The 16,918-nt window shown below is 42.5% G+C and overlaps 1 protein-coding gene across 1 annotated transcript in view; it reads right to left on the bottom strand.

Annotated features, from left to right (window-relative positions):
- Positions 1 to 13,547, bottom strand: part of LOC132898613 (matrix-remodeling-associated protein 7-like) — a 115,153-nt gene extending 101,606 nt beyond the window's left edge. The window contains exons 1-2 of the mRNA XM_060940332.1: positions 13,144 to 13,547; positions 8,391 to 8,553 (exon numbers count right to left, since the gene is read on the bottom strand). Coding sequence (XP_060796315.1) covers positions 8,391 to 8,553; positions 13,144 to 13,314 — 334 coding nt within the window. The 5' untranslated portion in view covers positions 13,315 to 13,547. The remainder of the gene's footprint in view (positions 1 to 8,390; positions 8,554 to 13,143) is intronic.
- Between the last annotated feature and the right edge of the window lie 3,371 nt (positions 13,548 to 16,918).

The following is a 16,918-nucleotide window of genomic DNA, read 5'->3' as shown; positions in this document are numbered from 1 at the left end:
TTTAAAACTGCAACGGTTTCTTTGCAAATAAGGCATACAGCCTTTGATCGGACTTCAGCAAAAAATATTTAGTTGTCCATTCTTTATTGAACACCCTGCACTCACTGTCCACTTTTCTTTTTTTAGGACCACTCATTGTAAAGTTTTATCCTGTGTTCTCGAGATCATCAGTGGCACGGGCACCAGAATGACTTCCATGGCACGCGCTGCACCACTCTGCAAATGTAATCTCGCGTGAATACGACTGACTGGAAAGACGGATCTCTAGAACACCTGTCTACGTGATAACACTGACGCTTATAGTTTACAGATCTGCTCAATCGCGTTTATATGATTGTCTTCCGCGGGCCGGATTAAAAACGCCAACGGGCCGGATGTGGCCAACGGGCCGGATGTGGCCCACGGGCCGTAGTTTGCCCACCTCGGTGCCAACTCCAGGTGCATTCGGAGATTGAACCGTGCAGAACTGAGCGATGGGCTGGTGGCGGTGGAGGGCAGATGCAATGTGCTTTGAGCTCTTCATGTGAGACTCTAAAGCGAAATGACCTATAGTGGACAACTTGAAGGTCTTTCGACAAACACAGCATCTTGCTTCAACGTCACTTCCAGGAACCGCCCTCACCCAATCACGATATCTTTCATCTGAAAGCCACTGCTGATTAAAACGACACTTCCCCATGCTGCGATTCGCGGAGTCTCCTCTCCACCACGGACTCCGACGATTGCGCCGGCGCGAAAATGTATCGATATTGTTTCTTTCTTTGCGCATACTCCAAGAAATTCACTGATGTTACGCAAAACCCACGTTTTCACATTGTAGAACAGTATGAGTAAATTTAAGACCTTTGTTTAAAAAATTAAGACTTGGGCAAAGCAATTTAAGACTTTTTAAGGCCTTAATTTTGGAATATTAAATTTAAGACTTTAAGACTTTTAAGACCCCGCGGCTACCATGTTAACTGGGTTCTCTTTATCTACTTTTAGGACTTGTGTGAAAATCTGATGATGTTTTAGGTCATATTTATGCAGAAATATAGAAAATTCTAAAGGGTTCACAAACTTTCAAGCACCACTACATTTTGAGATAAGTTTGAGATAAGAGATGTCGGGGAACTCAACTGAAGGATAGTTTTCGAGATCGTATGACAAATCCTTCTTTCCCAGACTGTAGGGGTCGATTCCATTGCACATAGCAACCTTCTGAATAGATCTAAAGCGAGCAGTGGCTTCTAGATTGCGAGCGTACTCTGATAACTTATCACTTAATTGTTTGCACTACAGCAGCTGTTTAGACCGCCAGCTATTTCACTTCCGGTAAAACCGCTAAGAAAAGTCATGTCACTGAAATCCAGCAGTATTGTTTAATATTATGCATTTTTTGTTGTGCAATAAAATTAAACATTTCTCTGACTTGACTGTTTCTAATGTTTCCATTTCAAATTTAATTTTGCCCCTTCCATATTTGACAAGGTAAAAAACAGCAAATTTAATCATGTTGAATTGTGCCAAAATCAGCCCCAGATGCCACCAGAATGCACCATTTGAAGTCTCTAATCTCAAATTTTTCCAGCGGAGCATGCCCCCGGACCCCTAACAACCTTACGGGCTGGGCTCTGCATCAGTAGCACCATTCTGATATTTTTTCTGAGGAAAGCCCTGCTTCATCTACTTCAATCAGTGACCCTTACCAGCTTCTTCAGGAGCATCACTGAGTCTGTGGTCACCCACAGCATTACAGTCTGGTACGCACGAGGAGTCGTAGGGGCCGGCCTCTCCAATATCAATAACACCGACACAGAGCGGTGTACAAGGAAGCATCTGACCAGACTGCACTCATCCATCATGAAAACGGTTTTCCTTGCTCCCCTCATGGAAAAGATTGTACATCTGAGCCAAATCCCCAACACTCATGAACAGCTTCTTTCCACAAGCTGTAAGACTTCAAACAAGTCCTCGTCCTCTCAGATTAACCTGCACAAACATCATAATGAGTCTTAGAGCGCCACAAACAAGTCTTGATGGGGCTGTTGCACCATCTACTGTCAACACTATGTAACTGCACCTTCAGAATAATAAATAAGACAAAAAATGTAGTCGATGTTCCTGAGGATGGCTCCTCATGGACAGCCTAAAGATCACCATGTGATTACTGTGAACGGTACGGCATAAGGCGCTTTCGGACCAAACAGTTCTACGGACTTATGAAAGGAACTACAGTGCCTTGAAAAAGTATTCATACCCCTTGAACTTTTTCACATTTTTCCACCTTACAGCCACGAACTTAAAAGTTTTTTATTGAGATTTTATGTGATAGACCAACACAGAGTAGCACAGAATTGTGAAGTGAAACGAAAATGATAAATGGTCTTCAAAATTCTAAACAAATAAAAATCTGAAAAATGTGGTGTGCATTAGTATTCAGCCCCCCTGCGTCAATACTTTGTAGAGCCACCTTTTGCTGCAATTACAGCTGCAAGTCTTTTGTGGTATGTCTCTACCAGCTTTGCACATCTAGACACTGAAATTTTTGCCCATTCTTCTTTGCAAAATAACTCAAGCTCAGCCAGATTGGATGGAGAGCGTCTGTGAACAGCAATTTTCAAGTCTTGCCACAGATGCTCAATGGGATTTAGGTCTGGACTTTGACTGGGTCATTCTAACACATGAATATTCTTTGATCTAAACCATTCCATTGTAGCTCTGGCTGTATGTTTAGGGTCATTGTCTTGCTGGAAGGTGAATCTCCTTCCCAGGATTGCCCTGTATTTAGCTCCATCCATCTTCCCATCAACTCTGACCAGCTTCCCTGTCCCTGCTGAAGAAAAGCATCCCCATAGCATGATGCTGCCACCACCATGTTTCACAGTGGGGATGGTGTGTGCAGGGTGATGAGCAGTGTTAGTTTTCCGCCACACATAGCGCTTTGCGTTTAGGCCAAAAAGTTCAACTTTGGTCTCATCTGACCAAAGCACCTTCTTCCACATGTTTGCTGTGTCCCCTACATGGCTTCTTATGCCTGTCTTTCAACAATGGCTTTCTTCTTGCCACGCTTCCAAAAAGGCCAGATTTGTGGAGTGTACGACTTATAGTTGTCCTGTGCACAGATTCTCCCACCTGAGCTGTGGATTTCTGCAGCTCCTCCAGAGTGATCATGGGCCTCTTGGCTGCTTCTCTGACCAGCGCTCTCCTTGCTCGCTCTGTCAGTTTAGGTGGACGGCCATGTCTTGGTAGGTTTGCAGTTGTGCCACACTTTTTCCATTTTTGAATGATGGACTGAACAGTGCTTCTTGAGATGTTCAGAGCTTGGGATATTTTTTTATAACCTAACCCTGCTTTAAACTTCTCCAGAACTTTATCCCTGACCTGTCTGGTGAGTTCTTTGGTCTTCATGATGCTGTTTGTTCTTCAGTGTTCTCTAACAAACCACTGAGGCCTTCACAGAACAAGTGTATTTATGCTGGGAGTAAATTACACACAGTAGGACTCTATTAACTAATTAGACGACTTCTGAAGGCAGTTGATTGCACTGGATTGTATTTAGAGGCATCAGAGTACAGGGGGCTGAATACTAATGCACACCACATTTTTCAGATTTTTATTTGTTTAAAATTTTGAAGACCATTTATCATTTTCGTTTCACTTCACAATTCTGTGCTACTCTGTGTTGGTCTATCACATAAAATCTCGATAAAAAACTTTTAAGTTCGTGGCTGTAAGGTGGAAAAATGTGAAAAAGTTCAAGGGGTATGAATACTTTTGCAAGGCACTGTACCCACTGGGAAGCTTGTCTGAGAACGACATACCTTCAAGGGCTTTTTTCTGCTTGCATTCACACCATCAGTAGGAGCATTGACATGATGCAAGCTGGCTTGCAGGAAATGTGAGTGAAAATTTAGCTTAAATGCGTCAAAGTCACGCTGTATTTACTCCATCGTAAATCAGATCAGTAAAGTCTGGACTTCTCTGTTGGTCCATTTGTCCACTTTTTCGCTCATTTTTTAATGCCAATGTTAAGAGCTTTTTTTTTTCACAGATCACATTTTCCACAGGTTTTTAAAAACACCAAGAAAGAGAAATGGGTCTGTCTCAGAAACTGGGTACTGTGGGGGTTCCCCACTAAATATACTCACAGTCAATAAACTATACGGTTTTGAATGGTGATGTTGGTTTTAATTTGAAATAAAACGATGAAAGAAATAATACAGATAAACTAAATCTCTGATGTGAATATTCAGAATTTGGCAAAAATTCTGCAAATTTGTGGAAAAATGGCGGCTTGATCTGGGACATGATAAACGGTCGACTACATCGCATTCCCTTAAAAAGGCTGTAGTCCACTGAAAAGTCTACAGCTATCACTGATTGTATTTTAAGTTGTAACTTTATCCACCTAAGGATTGGTGCGCTCACAGAATAATCATAACCGTAATAAAACATCATGCAAAATATTTGATCACCGTTGTAACTCCATTTTCCGCAAACCCAAAACCAATACGATCGTGTGTTTTGATCTAAACGGAAAGCCTCAGGGTCGAGGTCACGACCTCACCAAAAGTAGTAACTTAAAATCACTACGCCATATAAACATTTAGTTATAAATCTGTGATTTTGTTTTTTAAAGCGAAAGCTGAAAGTTAGGTATAGAATATGTTTCTTACAGAATATGTTACGATGGTAGCTGGTCTTGTATGAATTTCTGAGCTATAAAATGAGTCGTGGTCTATTTTTTACCGTAGCGTGTTATTTGTGTGCGGGGAAGGACACACATTAACAATTTGCATGTGTAGAATGGAATTTTCCACTCCAACAGTTAGAAGTTGATCGTGCTTCCATTTGCGGTCTTTCTGTTACGCGGGTGATCTGTTCGGACGTTATCGCTGAAAAGGTGAGTTTTGGCAGTTTTATTTTGTTTTAGTCTTGCAGTATAAGGCAATAGAATGTTTTTCATCTTACTTTCATATTTCGTAGTGTTTGCATATTTTTGGCCAGTATTTTGCAACCGTGGTCAATTTAGATCGAAATTTTGATAGAATCTACGGCCAGTCGTTTTGCCCCGCCCCCGCCTCGCGCTCTGTCCGGTGCGGTAGTGATGTCCCATTGCTCGCGCGCTGCAGCAGAGACCCGCGCGACCTTCAGCCGGTACAGTCGCTGTTCTTTTACCACCGCCGTTATTCTCATCTTTCCGGTGTGTTCTTGATTTTTCCATTGTGTCCTATTTCGCCGTATCAAATACCCAAACTGTATCATATTATTCATCTCATCTCATTATCTCTAGCCGCTTTATCCTGTTCTACAGGGTCGCAGGCGAGCTGGAGCCGATCCCAGCTGACTACGGGCGAAAGGCGGGGTTCACCCTGGACAAGTCGCCAGGTCATCACAGGGCTGACACATAGACACAGACAACCATTCACACTCACATTCACACCTACGCTCAATTTAGAGTCACCAGTTAACCTAACCTGCATGTCTTTGGACTGTGGGGGAAACCGGAGCACCCGGAGGAAACCCACGCGGACACGGGGAGAACATGCAAACTCCACACAGAAAGGCCCTCGCCGGCCACGGGGCTCGAACCCAGGACCTTCTTGCTGTGAGGCGACAGCTAGTCTGGCTAACGCAACTTCAAAGCTCTGCGAGCATTTGGTCTGGCATAGATATTAAGCCCAACCGTTTCCCAAAGCGCGTGGTTGACCCGCCTCCCTGAAATGCCTCAGTTTGCTACTGGTTGAAGCCAGAAAAGGCTGTGACGAAGCTTAAACCAATCACATCACTCTTTCCTCTGACGTATATGACGCGACGGAAACTGCTTGAGTAACAGAAAGAAGAAGGAGGAGCTGAAGAGGAAGAGGACGATAATAGCGCGATCAAAGGCGAGACGACCACAACGACAGGATTCTCGCTGAGCCCCATTGATTTGGCTACCAGCGGGGCTAACTGGTGGATTAAACTCTTACCGAAGCCGGTCGGGAGCAAGGCGAAAACATCCTTCCTTTCAATAAATACCTCCAGGGCTGCTCTTTGCTCCGTTTTCAATGAGAACTTCCCGTTGAATGCTTTCAATACAGCATCTACCGCTGTGTCAAAGGCTTGCCACTGCTCCATGTTCGTAATGTTTCTAGTGAATGAAGCGCTTCCGGCATAGATTCTGTAAACAATCTATGGCTTCCGGTCGCAGCTCTACTACGTCACTGCCTTGAACACGCCTCTACCCAGGGCCGTTGGAGATGCTCAAAGTTGATTGGCTCCCGATTTTTCGGGAGCTTGGAAGAGCTGGAGATAGCCTGCCTTGCCAGACTAAGTTCGCAACAGCCCCCCGTGTTGCGTCACACTTAGGATGGGCGGGCCCAGGCTAGGCGACAGCGCTAACCACTACACCACCGTGCCGCCCCATATTATTCATATTTAAGTGAATAATCAATTCAGTGATCATAACTTGGCATTTTTAACCCAAGCAATCAAAAAGAGGAAATTTATTCAATATTTTCACTCATCTGTGGAGGAGGGGCTTTAATTCTTCATGATGTAATTATTTTATATGTAAATCAATTTTACAAAAGCATTTGGACTGTAATCAAAAACATGTTCCACAGTGGAGGCCAGATAAAGCAAGACACTATCTTTATTCTTATTAAACATGACAAAAGAAACATTGAGTGTTTGGTAAATGCAAAAAAAAAAAGAAAGTAAAATTAGAAAAAAAATTTTTGACCATAATGTCCCAAATGAGAGAGCAGTTTCTGAGACGGACCCACATACATCAGAGAAAACCCAGTTTCAGAGAAACAACCAACAACGAACACGCTTTTAATCAGCAGCTGATCACGAAGGTGTGAAAATGTTCCCAGGAAGAAAACCACAAGGGATTATTCACCGTAGCAATCGCTGTACTAACTTTACATGAAACTTTCCCTCTTCCACATCCACTATATCCGTATTTAGCAACCACTCAGAAACGTATGGACCTTAAGGTTCGCCTTGTTGTGCATTTTGAGACGCTTTTCTCCTCACCTCACTTGGAGCACGTGGTTGTGTGTGTGTGTGTGTGTGTGTGTGTGTGTGTGTGTGTGTGTGTGTGTGTGTGTGTGTTACTCAGTGTTGGGCACGTTACTTTCAAAAAGTAATTAGTTATAGTTACTAGTTACTTTTCCCAAAAAGTAACTGAGTTAGTAACGGAGTTACTTTGTGATAAAAGTAACTAATTACCAGGGAAAGTAATTATTCCGTTACATTTTGTTCCGCCTCAAAAAAAATCAAATTCAATTAGTGTAATCACAATAAAAGTGAATGTTAAATGTGTTTAATGACTGAAATGGACACTTAACAGAACCAATTAGTAATGTTATCTACACTATATTAATATTTTTGTGGGACAATGTGAGATGAGACATCTATCAAATGTAATATATTTTTGTAGTTATTAAAATTATGTTACTAATTACTGGCCACTGACGAGGACAAACGCTTTGTTCCTCGACATAATGTGCATTGCACGTAGACATTTTTGCCTTTTATTTCAAGTAATGAAAAGTCCTGGCTGTATTTCCAATGTGAAAGCGCAGTGCTGGGCTGACCGCTCGCCATCGCTGGGTCTTCTCACTGAAAGAGTGCGCAGTGCAGTAGGCGTGGCCTACCTACGTATGCTGTCCAAATCTACTCTGATTGGCTTACTGTGCCGTTGTCTCGCGTCTCCCCACCCCACACGAAAGCAGAGTAAAGAAAGGCTGAACGAGCAGCGTGCCAGATGAGAACAGCTTTAATAAAGTAACGCATAGTATTTTATTGTAAGTAACGGGAACGGCGTTATAACGATGTAAAAAGTAATTAATTAGATTACTCGTTACTAAAAAAAGTAACGCCGTTAGTAACGCCGTTTATTTCTAACGCCGTTATTCCCATCACTGGTGTTACTGTAGCCTTCGTGGAGCGTCCGCCCACAGAACTCATGCTGACTGGATGGGTTTTTTGTTTTGTTTTTCACACCACTGTGTAACCTCTAGAGACTGCTGTGCATCAAAATCCCAGGAGATCAACAGTTTCTGAAACACTCTGCCACCAGCAATCCTGCTGCTCAAACTCATGAGATCACATTTTCTGGGTTTTGGTGTAAAATGAAGAAGTGAGTGTGACAAAGTGTCCAGAAGAACTGTGGCTGGTTCTGTAAGATGCTCAGGAAAACCTACAGATCATTTCCGCATAAAACTGCACTCACTGGACCTCAGACTACTGTTTTTTTAAGATTGACTTTGTTTCATTTATTATGGCTTACTGATTCCTGTTTATAGCATTTTCTTTCATGTTGAAACATTTCATTTCATTATTTTTAAGCCATTTTTGGTCGACAGCATTTCTTGACATGTGCTTCAGACTTTTACACAGGACTGTATATTTACCTGACGGAGCGCTTGAAGACTCATCATTCTTCACAGCTTGCTCGCTCTGGTCCTCAACAATCTCCTGCTGGTTTGAGGGACACGGTTCATCTGGCAGGTCTTCGGTTGTCTGCGCCGGATATTCAGATGCAGCCCGGGGTTCGCGGAGTCCTGGAAGCGTTTCCTGAGACACAACATGCCCTTTACAACATTACATGTTCATATTTCAGATAAACAAATAAAAACCTACAGCAAGTCGGCCTGCCCTGCTGAACAGAACTGCACTTCATGTTGAAATGTAATCATTAAAAATGCTTCAAAAACCTTACTGAATGCTCAGCATTCAACACAATCATTCCTCAGCAGCTCATTCATAAACTGGACCAGCTGGGACTCAACACCTCCCTGTGCAACTGGCTGCTGGACTTCCTGACGGGGAGACCACAGGCTGTACGGGTCGGCAGCAACTCCTCCAGCACCATCACACTGAACACGGGGGCCCCCAAGGATGTGTGCTAAGCCCCCTCCTCTTCACTCTGCTGACCCACGACTGCACACCAACATCCAGCTCCAATCTCTTCATTAAGTTTGCGGATGACACGACTGTGGTGGGTCTCATCAACAATGGCGATGAGACAATCTACAGGAGTGAGGTGAGCCGCTTGGCTATGTGGTGCAAGGACAACAATCTCTGCCTGAACGTGGAGAAGACGAAGGAGATTGTTGTGGACTTCAGGAGAGCGCACACCCAGCATGCTCCACTATCTATCGACGGTGCTGCAGTGGAGAGGGTGAGCAGCACCAAGTTTCTGGGTGTGCACATCTCTGAAGACCTGTCCTGGAGCAACAACACCGCATCACTGGCCAGAAAAGCCCAACAGCGTCTGTACTTCCTCCACAAACTGAGGAGAGCAAGAGCCCCGGCTCCCATCATGCACACATTCTACAGAGGCACCATCGAGAACATCCTGACCAGCTGCATCACCGTGTGGTACGGCGCCTGCACCGTGTCCTGCTGCAAGACTCTGCAGCGCATCGTGAGAGCAGCTGAGAGGATCATTGGTGTCTCTCTCCCTTCTCTAATGGATATTTATAACTCCCGCCTCACCCGCAAAGCCATCAGGATTGCAGGTGACCCCACCCACCCATCTCACAGCCTCTTCAGTCTGCTGCCGTCGGGGAGGAGACTGCGGAGTCTCCGGGCCAAAACCAGCAGGATCAAGGACAGTTTCTTTCACCAGGCGGTCAGGAGGCTCAACTCCCTCCCTGTTCTGCCCCTCCTCCCCCCTCTGCCCCCTGCCACAGATTCTGCCCGTACACCCCCTGCCCCCCCTTCAGCATCTGACATCATGCCACCCTCACAGTCCCCCCCCCCAACACACACACACACACACACTCTCAACATTCATTAACACACTGAACTCAGGGACCGCACATCTCACTTTACCTCGCTCATTTGCACTATTCCGCACTACCTCACCTTAACAGCTATTGGTTTATTGTTTATTCTGCTTATTTCATGTTTACCTGCTATACCTCAAGTGCCCTTGACTGTTTATTGCACCAGTTTACGTGTGTGTGTGTTTAGTCTATGTCTAGTTCCTATCTAGAGTGTTTATACTGTTTATATTGTTTGTTTTTTCAGTTATTCTATTTGTATTTATTGCATTGCCTGTTTGCACCGTGGGTCAGAGAGGACTGAAATTTCATCTGTGCTGTATGTCGAGCATGTATACGGTAGCATATTTGACAATAAAGTTGACTTGATTAATCTGTGCAAGCGGCACTGGCGCAAATTGTTACTCTCACTCAGGATCTTTCTACATTATTATTATTATTATTATGTGTTTTAGGACGCTATTTCTCCCTCAGTTTTCAACCAATCATCACCAAATTTCACATGAAGAATATCTCTGAGCTCAGTTAAGTTGCTCTGACTTTTGGTGCTGATCTGGATCACTGATTTGAAATGATCCATGAAAAACAGGATTTTTTTCAATCACATAACTCTGTCAATTTTCATGATTTTTTTAATCAGTTTGGGGTTTTTTTTAGGGCGACAGGGCGCAACTTTTCCTTGACATTCAACTGACAAAGGTCAGCTAGCGCTAATTACTGTGACTTTAAATCACAGTCTCTATCGAGTTATTTTGCAGTAACAACTGAAACATGACTTTCAATGACTTGTCATTCATTTGGTCAACTCTGTTAATTTAAAAAAAAAAAAAACACACTCACCCCCACCTATGGAATACTGTATTTGGAACAATCCAAATACAAATGGGCAGCACGGTAGTGTGTAGTGCTTAGCACTGCTGCTTCACAGCAAGAAGGTGCTGGGTTCGAGCCCAATGGCATGTCCAAGGACATGTGGTTAGGTTAACATGGGGCAGTCATGCCCTGAAGGTTGGGCTGAAGTGCCCTTGAGGAGAGGCAACTAACCCACAACTGCTCCCCAGGGCGCTGTAGCCGGGAGCTGCCCACTGCTCTGGGTATGTGTGCGTGTGCTCATTGCTCACTTGTGTGTGTTCACTGCTTCAGATGGGTTACATTTCACTGTGCTTGAGTGTACATGTGATAAATAAAGGCTTCTTGGATCTTTTCTGGAGATCATGCGAAGAAGAAAGTTTTGTTTATATGTTTAGTGGAATTTTGAGATCAATGGATGACGATGCTTCGAAAGTGAAAGATGTTACTCAAATTTTTTTAAAGAATAATCATCATTAGAATGTCATTAATGATGCATCAAAGTGCCAACACTCCATAAGAACTTCAACACTCCATAGGCACTTCATAAGCACTCCTGGAGTGTTTATGAACTTCATAAAACACTCCAACACTCCATAGGCACTTCATAAGAACTTCATCAACACTCCATAAACACTCCTGGAGTGTTTATGAACTTCATAAAACACTCCATAGGCACTCCATAAACACTTCATAAATCTCTACTTGTCATGATCAGGAAATATTTAGCATTTTTTGACTTTTGATAACTCATATTCCTGCTGCAGCTGATGAACAAGGCAATCTATAATTGTTTTAGCCAAATAACAGGCCTGATTCTGAATCTGGGCCACCATCTTTAATTTGTCAACAACAACAAAAGCATGTGAACACAACACACTGGTAAATACCACTTCCCAACTGGAAAATATCATCTTCCCATAGCACATGAACGCAGCAATACTCCAACAACGCTCCATAGGCACTCCATAAACACTTCATAAATACCCCAACAAAACACTCCATAGGCACTTCATAAACACTCCATAGGCACTTCATAAACACTCCATCAACACTCCATAGGCACTTCATAAACACTCCATAGGCACTTCATAAACACTCCATCAACACTCCATAGGCACTTCATAAATACTCCAACAACACTCCATAGGCACTTCATAAACACTCCATAGGCACTTCATAAACACTCCATAGGCACTTCATAAACACTCCATCAACACTCCATAGGCACTTCATAAACACTCCATAGGCACTTCATAAACACTCCATCCACACTCCATAGGCACTTCATAAACACTCCATAGGCACTTCATAAATACTCCATAGGCACTTCATAAATACTCCAACAACACTCCATAGGCACTTCATAAACACTCCATAGGCACTTCATAAACACTCCATCAACACTCCATAGGCACTTCATAAACACTCCATAGGCACTTCATAAACACTCCATAAGCACTTCATAAACACTCCATCCACACTCCATAGGCACTTCATAAACACTCCATAGGCACTTCATAAATACTCCATAGGCACTTCATAAACACTCCATAGGCACTTCATAAACACTACATCAACACTCCATAGGCACTTCATAAACACTCCATAGGCACTTCATAAACACTCCATAGGCACTTCATAAATACTCCATAGGCACTTCATAAACACTCCATAGGCACTTCATAAATACTCCATAGGCACTTCATAAACACTCCATAGGCACTTCATAAACACTACATCAACACTCCATAGGCACTTCATAAACACTCCATAGGCACTTCATAGGCACTTTATAAACACTCCACAGGCACTCCATAAGCACTTCATAAACACTCCATAGGCACTTCATAAACACTACATCAACACTCCATAGGCACTTCATAGACACTTTATAAACACTCCACAGGCACTTCATAAACACTCCATAGGCACTTCATAGGCACTTTATAAACACTCCACAGGCACTCCATAAGCACTTCATAAACACTACATCAACACTCCATAGGCACTTCATAGACACTTTATAAACACTCCACAGGCACTTCATAAACACTCCATAGGCACTTCATAGACACTTTATAAACACTCCATAGGCACTTCATAAACACTCCATAGGCACTTCATAAACACTCCATAGGCACTTCATAGACACTTTATAAACACTCCATAGGCACTTCATAAACACTCCATAGGCACTTCATAGGCACTTTATAAACACTCCACAGGCACTCCATAAGCACTTCATAAACACTCCATCAACACTCCATAGGCACTTCATAAACACTACATCAACACTCCATAGGCACTCCATAAGCACTTCATAAACACTCCATCAACACTCCATAGGCACTCCATAAGCACTTCATAAACACTCCATCAACACTCCATAGGCACTCCATAAGCACTCCATCAACACTCCATAGGCACTCCATAAGCACTCCATAAACACTCCATAAACACTCCATAGGCACTCCATAGGCACTTCATAAACACTCCCCCAGCCCTGGTTGAGCTGCCTCCCCACCTGAGAGCTGTGAGGCTCAGTGTTCTCCTCCTGCTCCTCTTCACAGGGTGGAAACACTTCTGCTGGCTCTGCATGGGTCTTTCCCCAAACACTTCTATTTCTTCCAAATAACAGAGCCGTGAGGAAACCGGCGAGGGCCGTGAAAGCCGCGGAAAGGAAGATGAGCCACATGTCACCCGGAACTCCTGCAGGAGCGCGAGCTCGCCTAACATCAAGTTTATGGGTTCGTTTTGTTGTTTTTCTCCGGGTATCGGGGTTTTACTCTCACCTGCAGGCGGTAAATATGCAATCTGAAGGCTTATATATCTGTCTTTCTAAACAGAAACCGATAAAGTTAGTGATGTTGCTGCATGCTTTTGTTTTGTTCGTCACCGACAATAAAGCCTCGGGATCCGAGTGTAAATCCTGCGGGCTGTTTGTGTGCGTCATTAAAGCGCTGAGTTTGCGCAGACTCTGCCCAGCACTGCGCAGACTGCACACGCCCACCTGAGTGGGTCAGAGCCAAGATATTAAAGGAGCAATAGGGGGTTTGTTTGTTTGTTTTTATTCCAAGCTTGTTCAAATAACCTCAAAGACATGAAATATATAAGTTAAGGGGCAAAACCAGACAACTCTGGAGAAGCCATGGCCTGAAAGCTAGAGAAGCAGCCTTGGGCTCAAAGCGCCGCTGGTTTGATTCCCAGGACTGGCAGGAAAAAATAAAATGTGTGGGGAGATGAGTGAACGAACAGCACTTTCCCCTCCTTCTGTATCATGGCTGAAGTGCCCTTGAGCGAGACGTCTAACCCCCAACTGCTCCCTGGGTGCTGTAGCGTCGCTGCTCATGCATGTGTTCACTGCCTCAGAGGGGTTAAATGCAGAGGAGGAGTTTCACTGTGCTTGAGTGTATGAATGATAAATAAAGGCATCTTATTATCTTCTTAATGGTTGGATAAGCAGATTTGGTACTGGAAGGTTGCCGGTTCAATTCCCTGGACCAGCAGGAATAACTGAAGTGCCCTCGAGTGAGGTACCTAACCCCCAGCTGTTCTGGGTATGTTGTACATCGCTCTGGATAAGAGCGTCTGCTAAATACCTGTAACGTAATTCTTGTTTTCTGTAATTCGTTTTCTCTGATTTCTCTGACAGAACAGGCCCAAGTTTCCCAAAAGCATCGCGGCACAAAGATTGTTAAATGATAGAGCAAGCAGCGCGATGAACGCTCTCTCTCCTAGTTAAGACGCTGTTAGCATGAAGAGGCTTTTGGGAAACCCACCCCTGGGTCGTCTCATATAAGAGCAATCTGAATTGACATCCAAAATAACCTGGCAACTTCATCAAGATCATTGAAGTTTTCCATGTTTTATGCCTTTTTTTGCTGAAGTAAATACCAATTCAGTGACTGAGAAAGGTCAACAAATTATAGGCACAGCCATGATGGATGATGCCGCGAGCTTCAGAGCGCTGATCTGTGGAACGGAGTAGTCTGTGTCTTCGAAAAATGGAACATGGCAAATGTCAATTTCTGAAACAAAACCACGAATACAGTGGAATTTTTCAATGATGTCGTCTGGTTTGGTGAAAAAAAAAACCCTGCCGAACAGAAAGATGGCACCACTGTCGATCTGCTGATATCGGTTCATTGTTTTCCAGGTTGGTGCTCGTCAGCTTTTGCGCTTGAACTCTTCATATATAGAAAATAATTTTTAAAAATACAGTGGATGAAACTGTGGACTGAACAGAAGTGTCTTAACTAAGAAAACCCATTCAGAAAACTGACGTCTGGTCCGGAATGTTTACGTGTACGCCTCCTCGTCAGCCATTTCATAGACACACTACGAGGCACGAGAGATCCTGACGACCGAGCTGAACATTACAGAGCTAATCTTTTTTAATTTAAAAAAACTACCTAATGCACCTTTAAATTATATTATTCAAGTATTGGTTAATTTATACACAGTAAAACAAAGCATTTCACAAAGAAAGCAGTTAACGGAGGATACGTTAAACAATTCATGCATAAAACAAAAATAAAAACGTAAAAAGACTACTTTGTGAAAATGCATTTTAAAGTAATCAGATTTTTAAAAACCTATGGAAGAATGATGTCGAGAAGGTCAATTTTTTAATAAAATAGAAGAATAAAATGTACTTTTAAAAATTCTCAAATGTATCTTAATATTTTTATGAAAGTTTTAGAAAAATTTTCCCTGTTTGAACTGAAACATGGAAATGAAAAGTTAACATTAACTTGAGCATGAAAATTAATGTATAATTAATTCATACTTATTTTAAAAAAGAGAAAAAGGTAATCAAAAACCTAACCTAAAAGGATAGCAAAATTTAGAAATAAATGTAAAAATTGAGATGAAATAAATGGAAAATTAACTTAAGCCTGCTTTAACTGAAATATCACGTGTATGTCATCCGGAAGTTTATAGCAGAAGTGGAATATTCAGTGTAATTTTACTTATTTATTTCTTGCAATTTATTTAAGCTAAAACTACATGGATGTGAAAATTACTACTGTTGGTTCACTTGGTGTCCGTATTGGTCATAAAACCTGAACCCCAGATCCTATAATCCATAAAAAATAAAACTGACAAAAGTTGACATTGACATTTAAGGCTGATGAATCCTCATTCTCCTCAATCCTTAATGTATTTTATGGCCAAGTACACTTCCCAAAATTAATTTCAAAAAAATTCTTTACAGATCATTAAATACCCTTTTAAGAAGATTTTATTTCTGACCCAGAGCTTGTTAGAAACCAATCATTTTATTTTAGCTGAATTTAATTTAAAAAAGGCATAAACATTAACTGGGTGAACAATAAGAATCAAAACATCCTAATAAAACCTTAGAAATCTCTCACGCAAGTTTACATTGCATAAGTTTATCGAATAGTTATTTTGCAACTATCAAGACTATTTCTAGACATCATTTGAAGAAATTTCAAGTAAAATATTCTTACTGTAATTGAGTCTTATAAGAAATACCATAATTGCTTGAAACAAGTCGAACTGAAGACATCACTCGCTGGTTTTCATCGACTGTCAAATCAATTTCACAGCGAGAAAAAAAAAAAGACATCCAGAATCCTGCTTGTCAAAATTTACTAATAAAATTTGGCAAATGCACCACCAACATCTGGTAAAGTGATAAATCTATTGACTCATCTTGAAACAGTTTTCATTTTCAGACCAATTAATTAATACCTCATGGAAGAACTTAAATTTTAACCTAAACTAAATTCTAGATCCACACAGTAAATTTTGCAAATGCAAAGCTATCCTAGGAGTCTCATAGCATAAACTGTGTATAAATGTTTTTTTTTAAAGACCGAAAAGTCAAACTTCCTAAAAAATGGCAACCACGTTTCTAGTCATTTTATTTTTTAATTTCTTATTTGTAAAAATAATTTGTAAGATGTAGAGCCCCTCCTAGAACTGCCACCTTATTGTGGTGGAGGGGTGTGTGTGCTTGAATGATCCTAGGAGCTATGTTGTCGGGGGCATTATTGCCCCTGTCAGGGTTTCCCAAGGCAGACAGGTCCTAGGTGACAGGCCAGACTAAGAGCAGTTCACCAAAACCCTTATGGAGAAACCATCAAGGACCGTGACGTCGCCCAGTATGGCGCAGCCGGGGCCCTACCCTGGAGCCAGGCCTGGGGTTGGGGCTCGTATGCAAGCGCTTGGTGGCCGGGCCTTTGCCCATGGGGCCCGGCCGGGCTCAGCCCGAAGAGGTGACGTGGGCCCGACCTCCTGTGGGTTCACCACCCACAGAGGTAGCAGTA

The sequence above is a fragment of the Neoarius graeffei genome, chromosome 14 (assembly GCF_027579695.1).
Source record: "Neoarius graeffei isolate fNeoGra1 chromosome 14, fNeoGra1.pri, whole genome shotgun sequence".
NCBI lineage: Eukaryota > Metazoa > Chordata > Actinopteri > Siluriformes > Ariidae > Neoarius > Neoarius graeffei.
The sequence above is the reverse complement of the archived record's forward strand: the minus strand, read 5'-3'. Positions and strand labels throughout refer to the sequence as shown.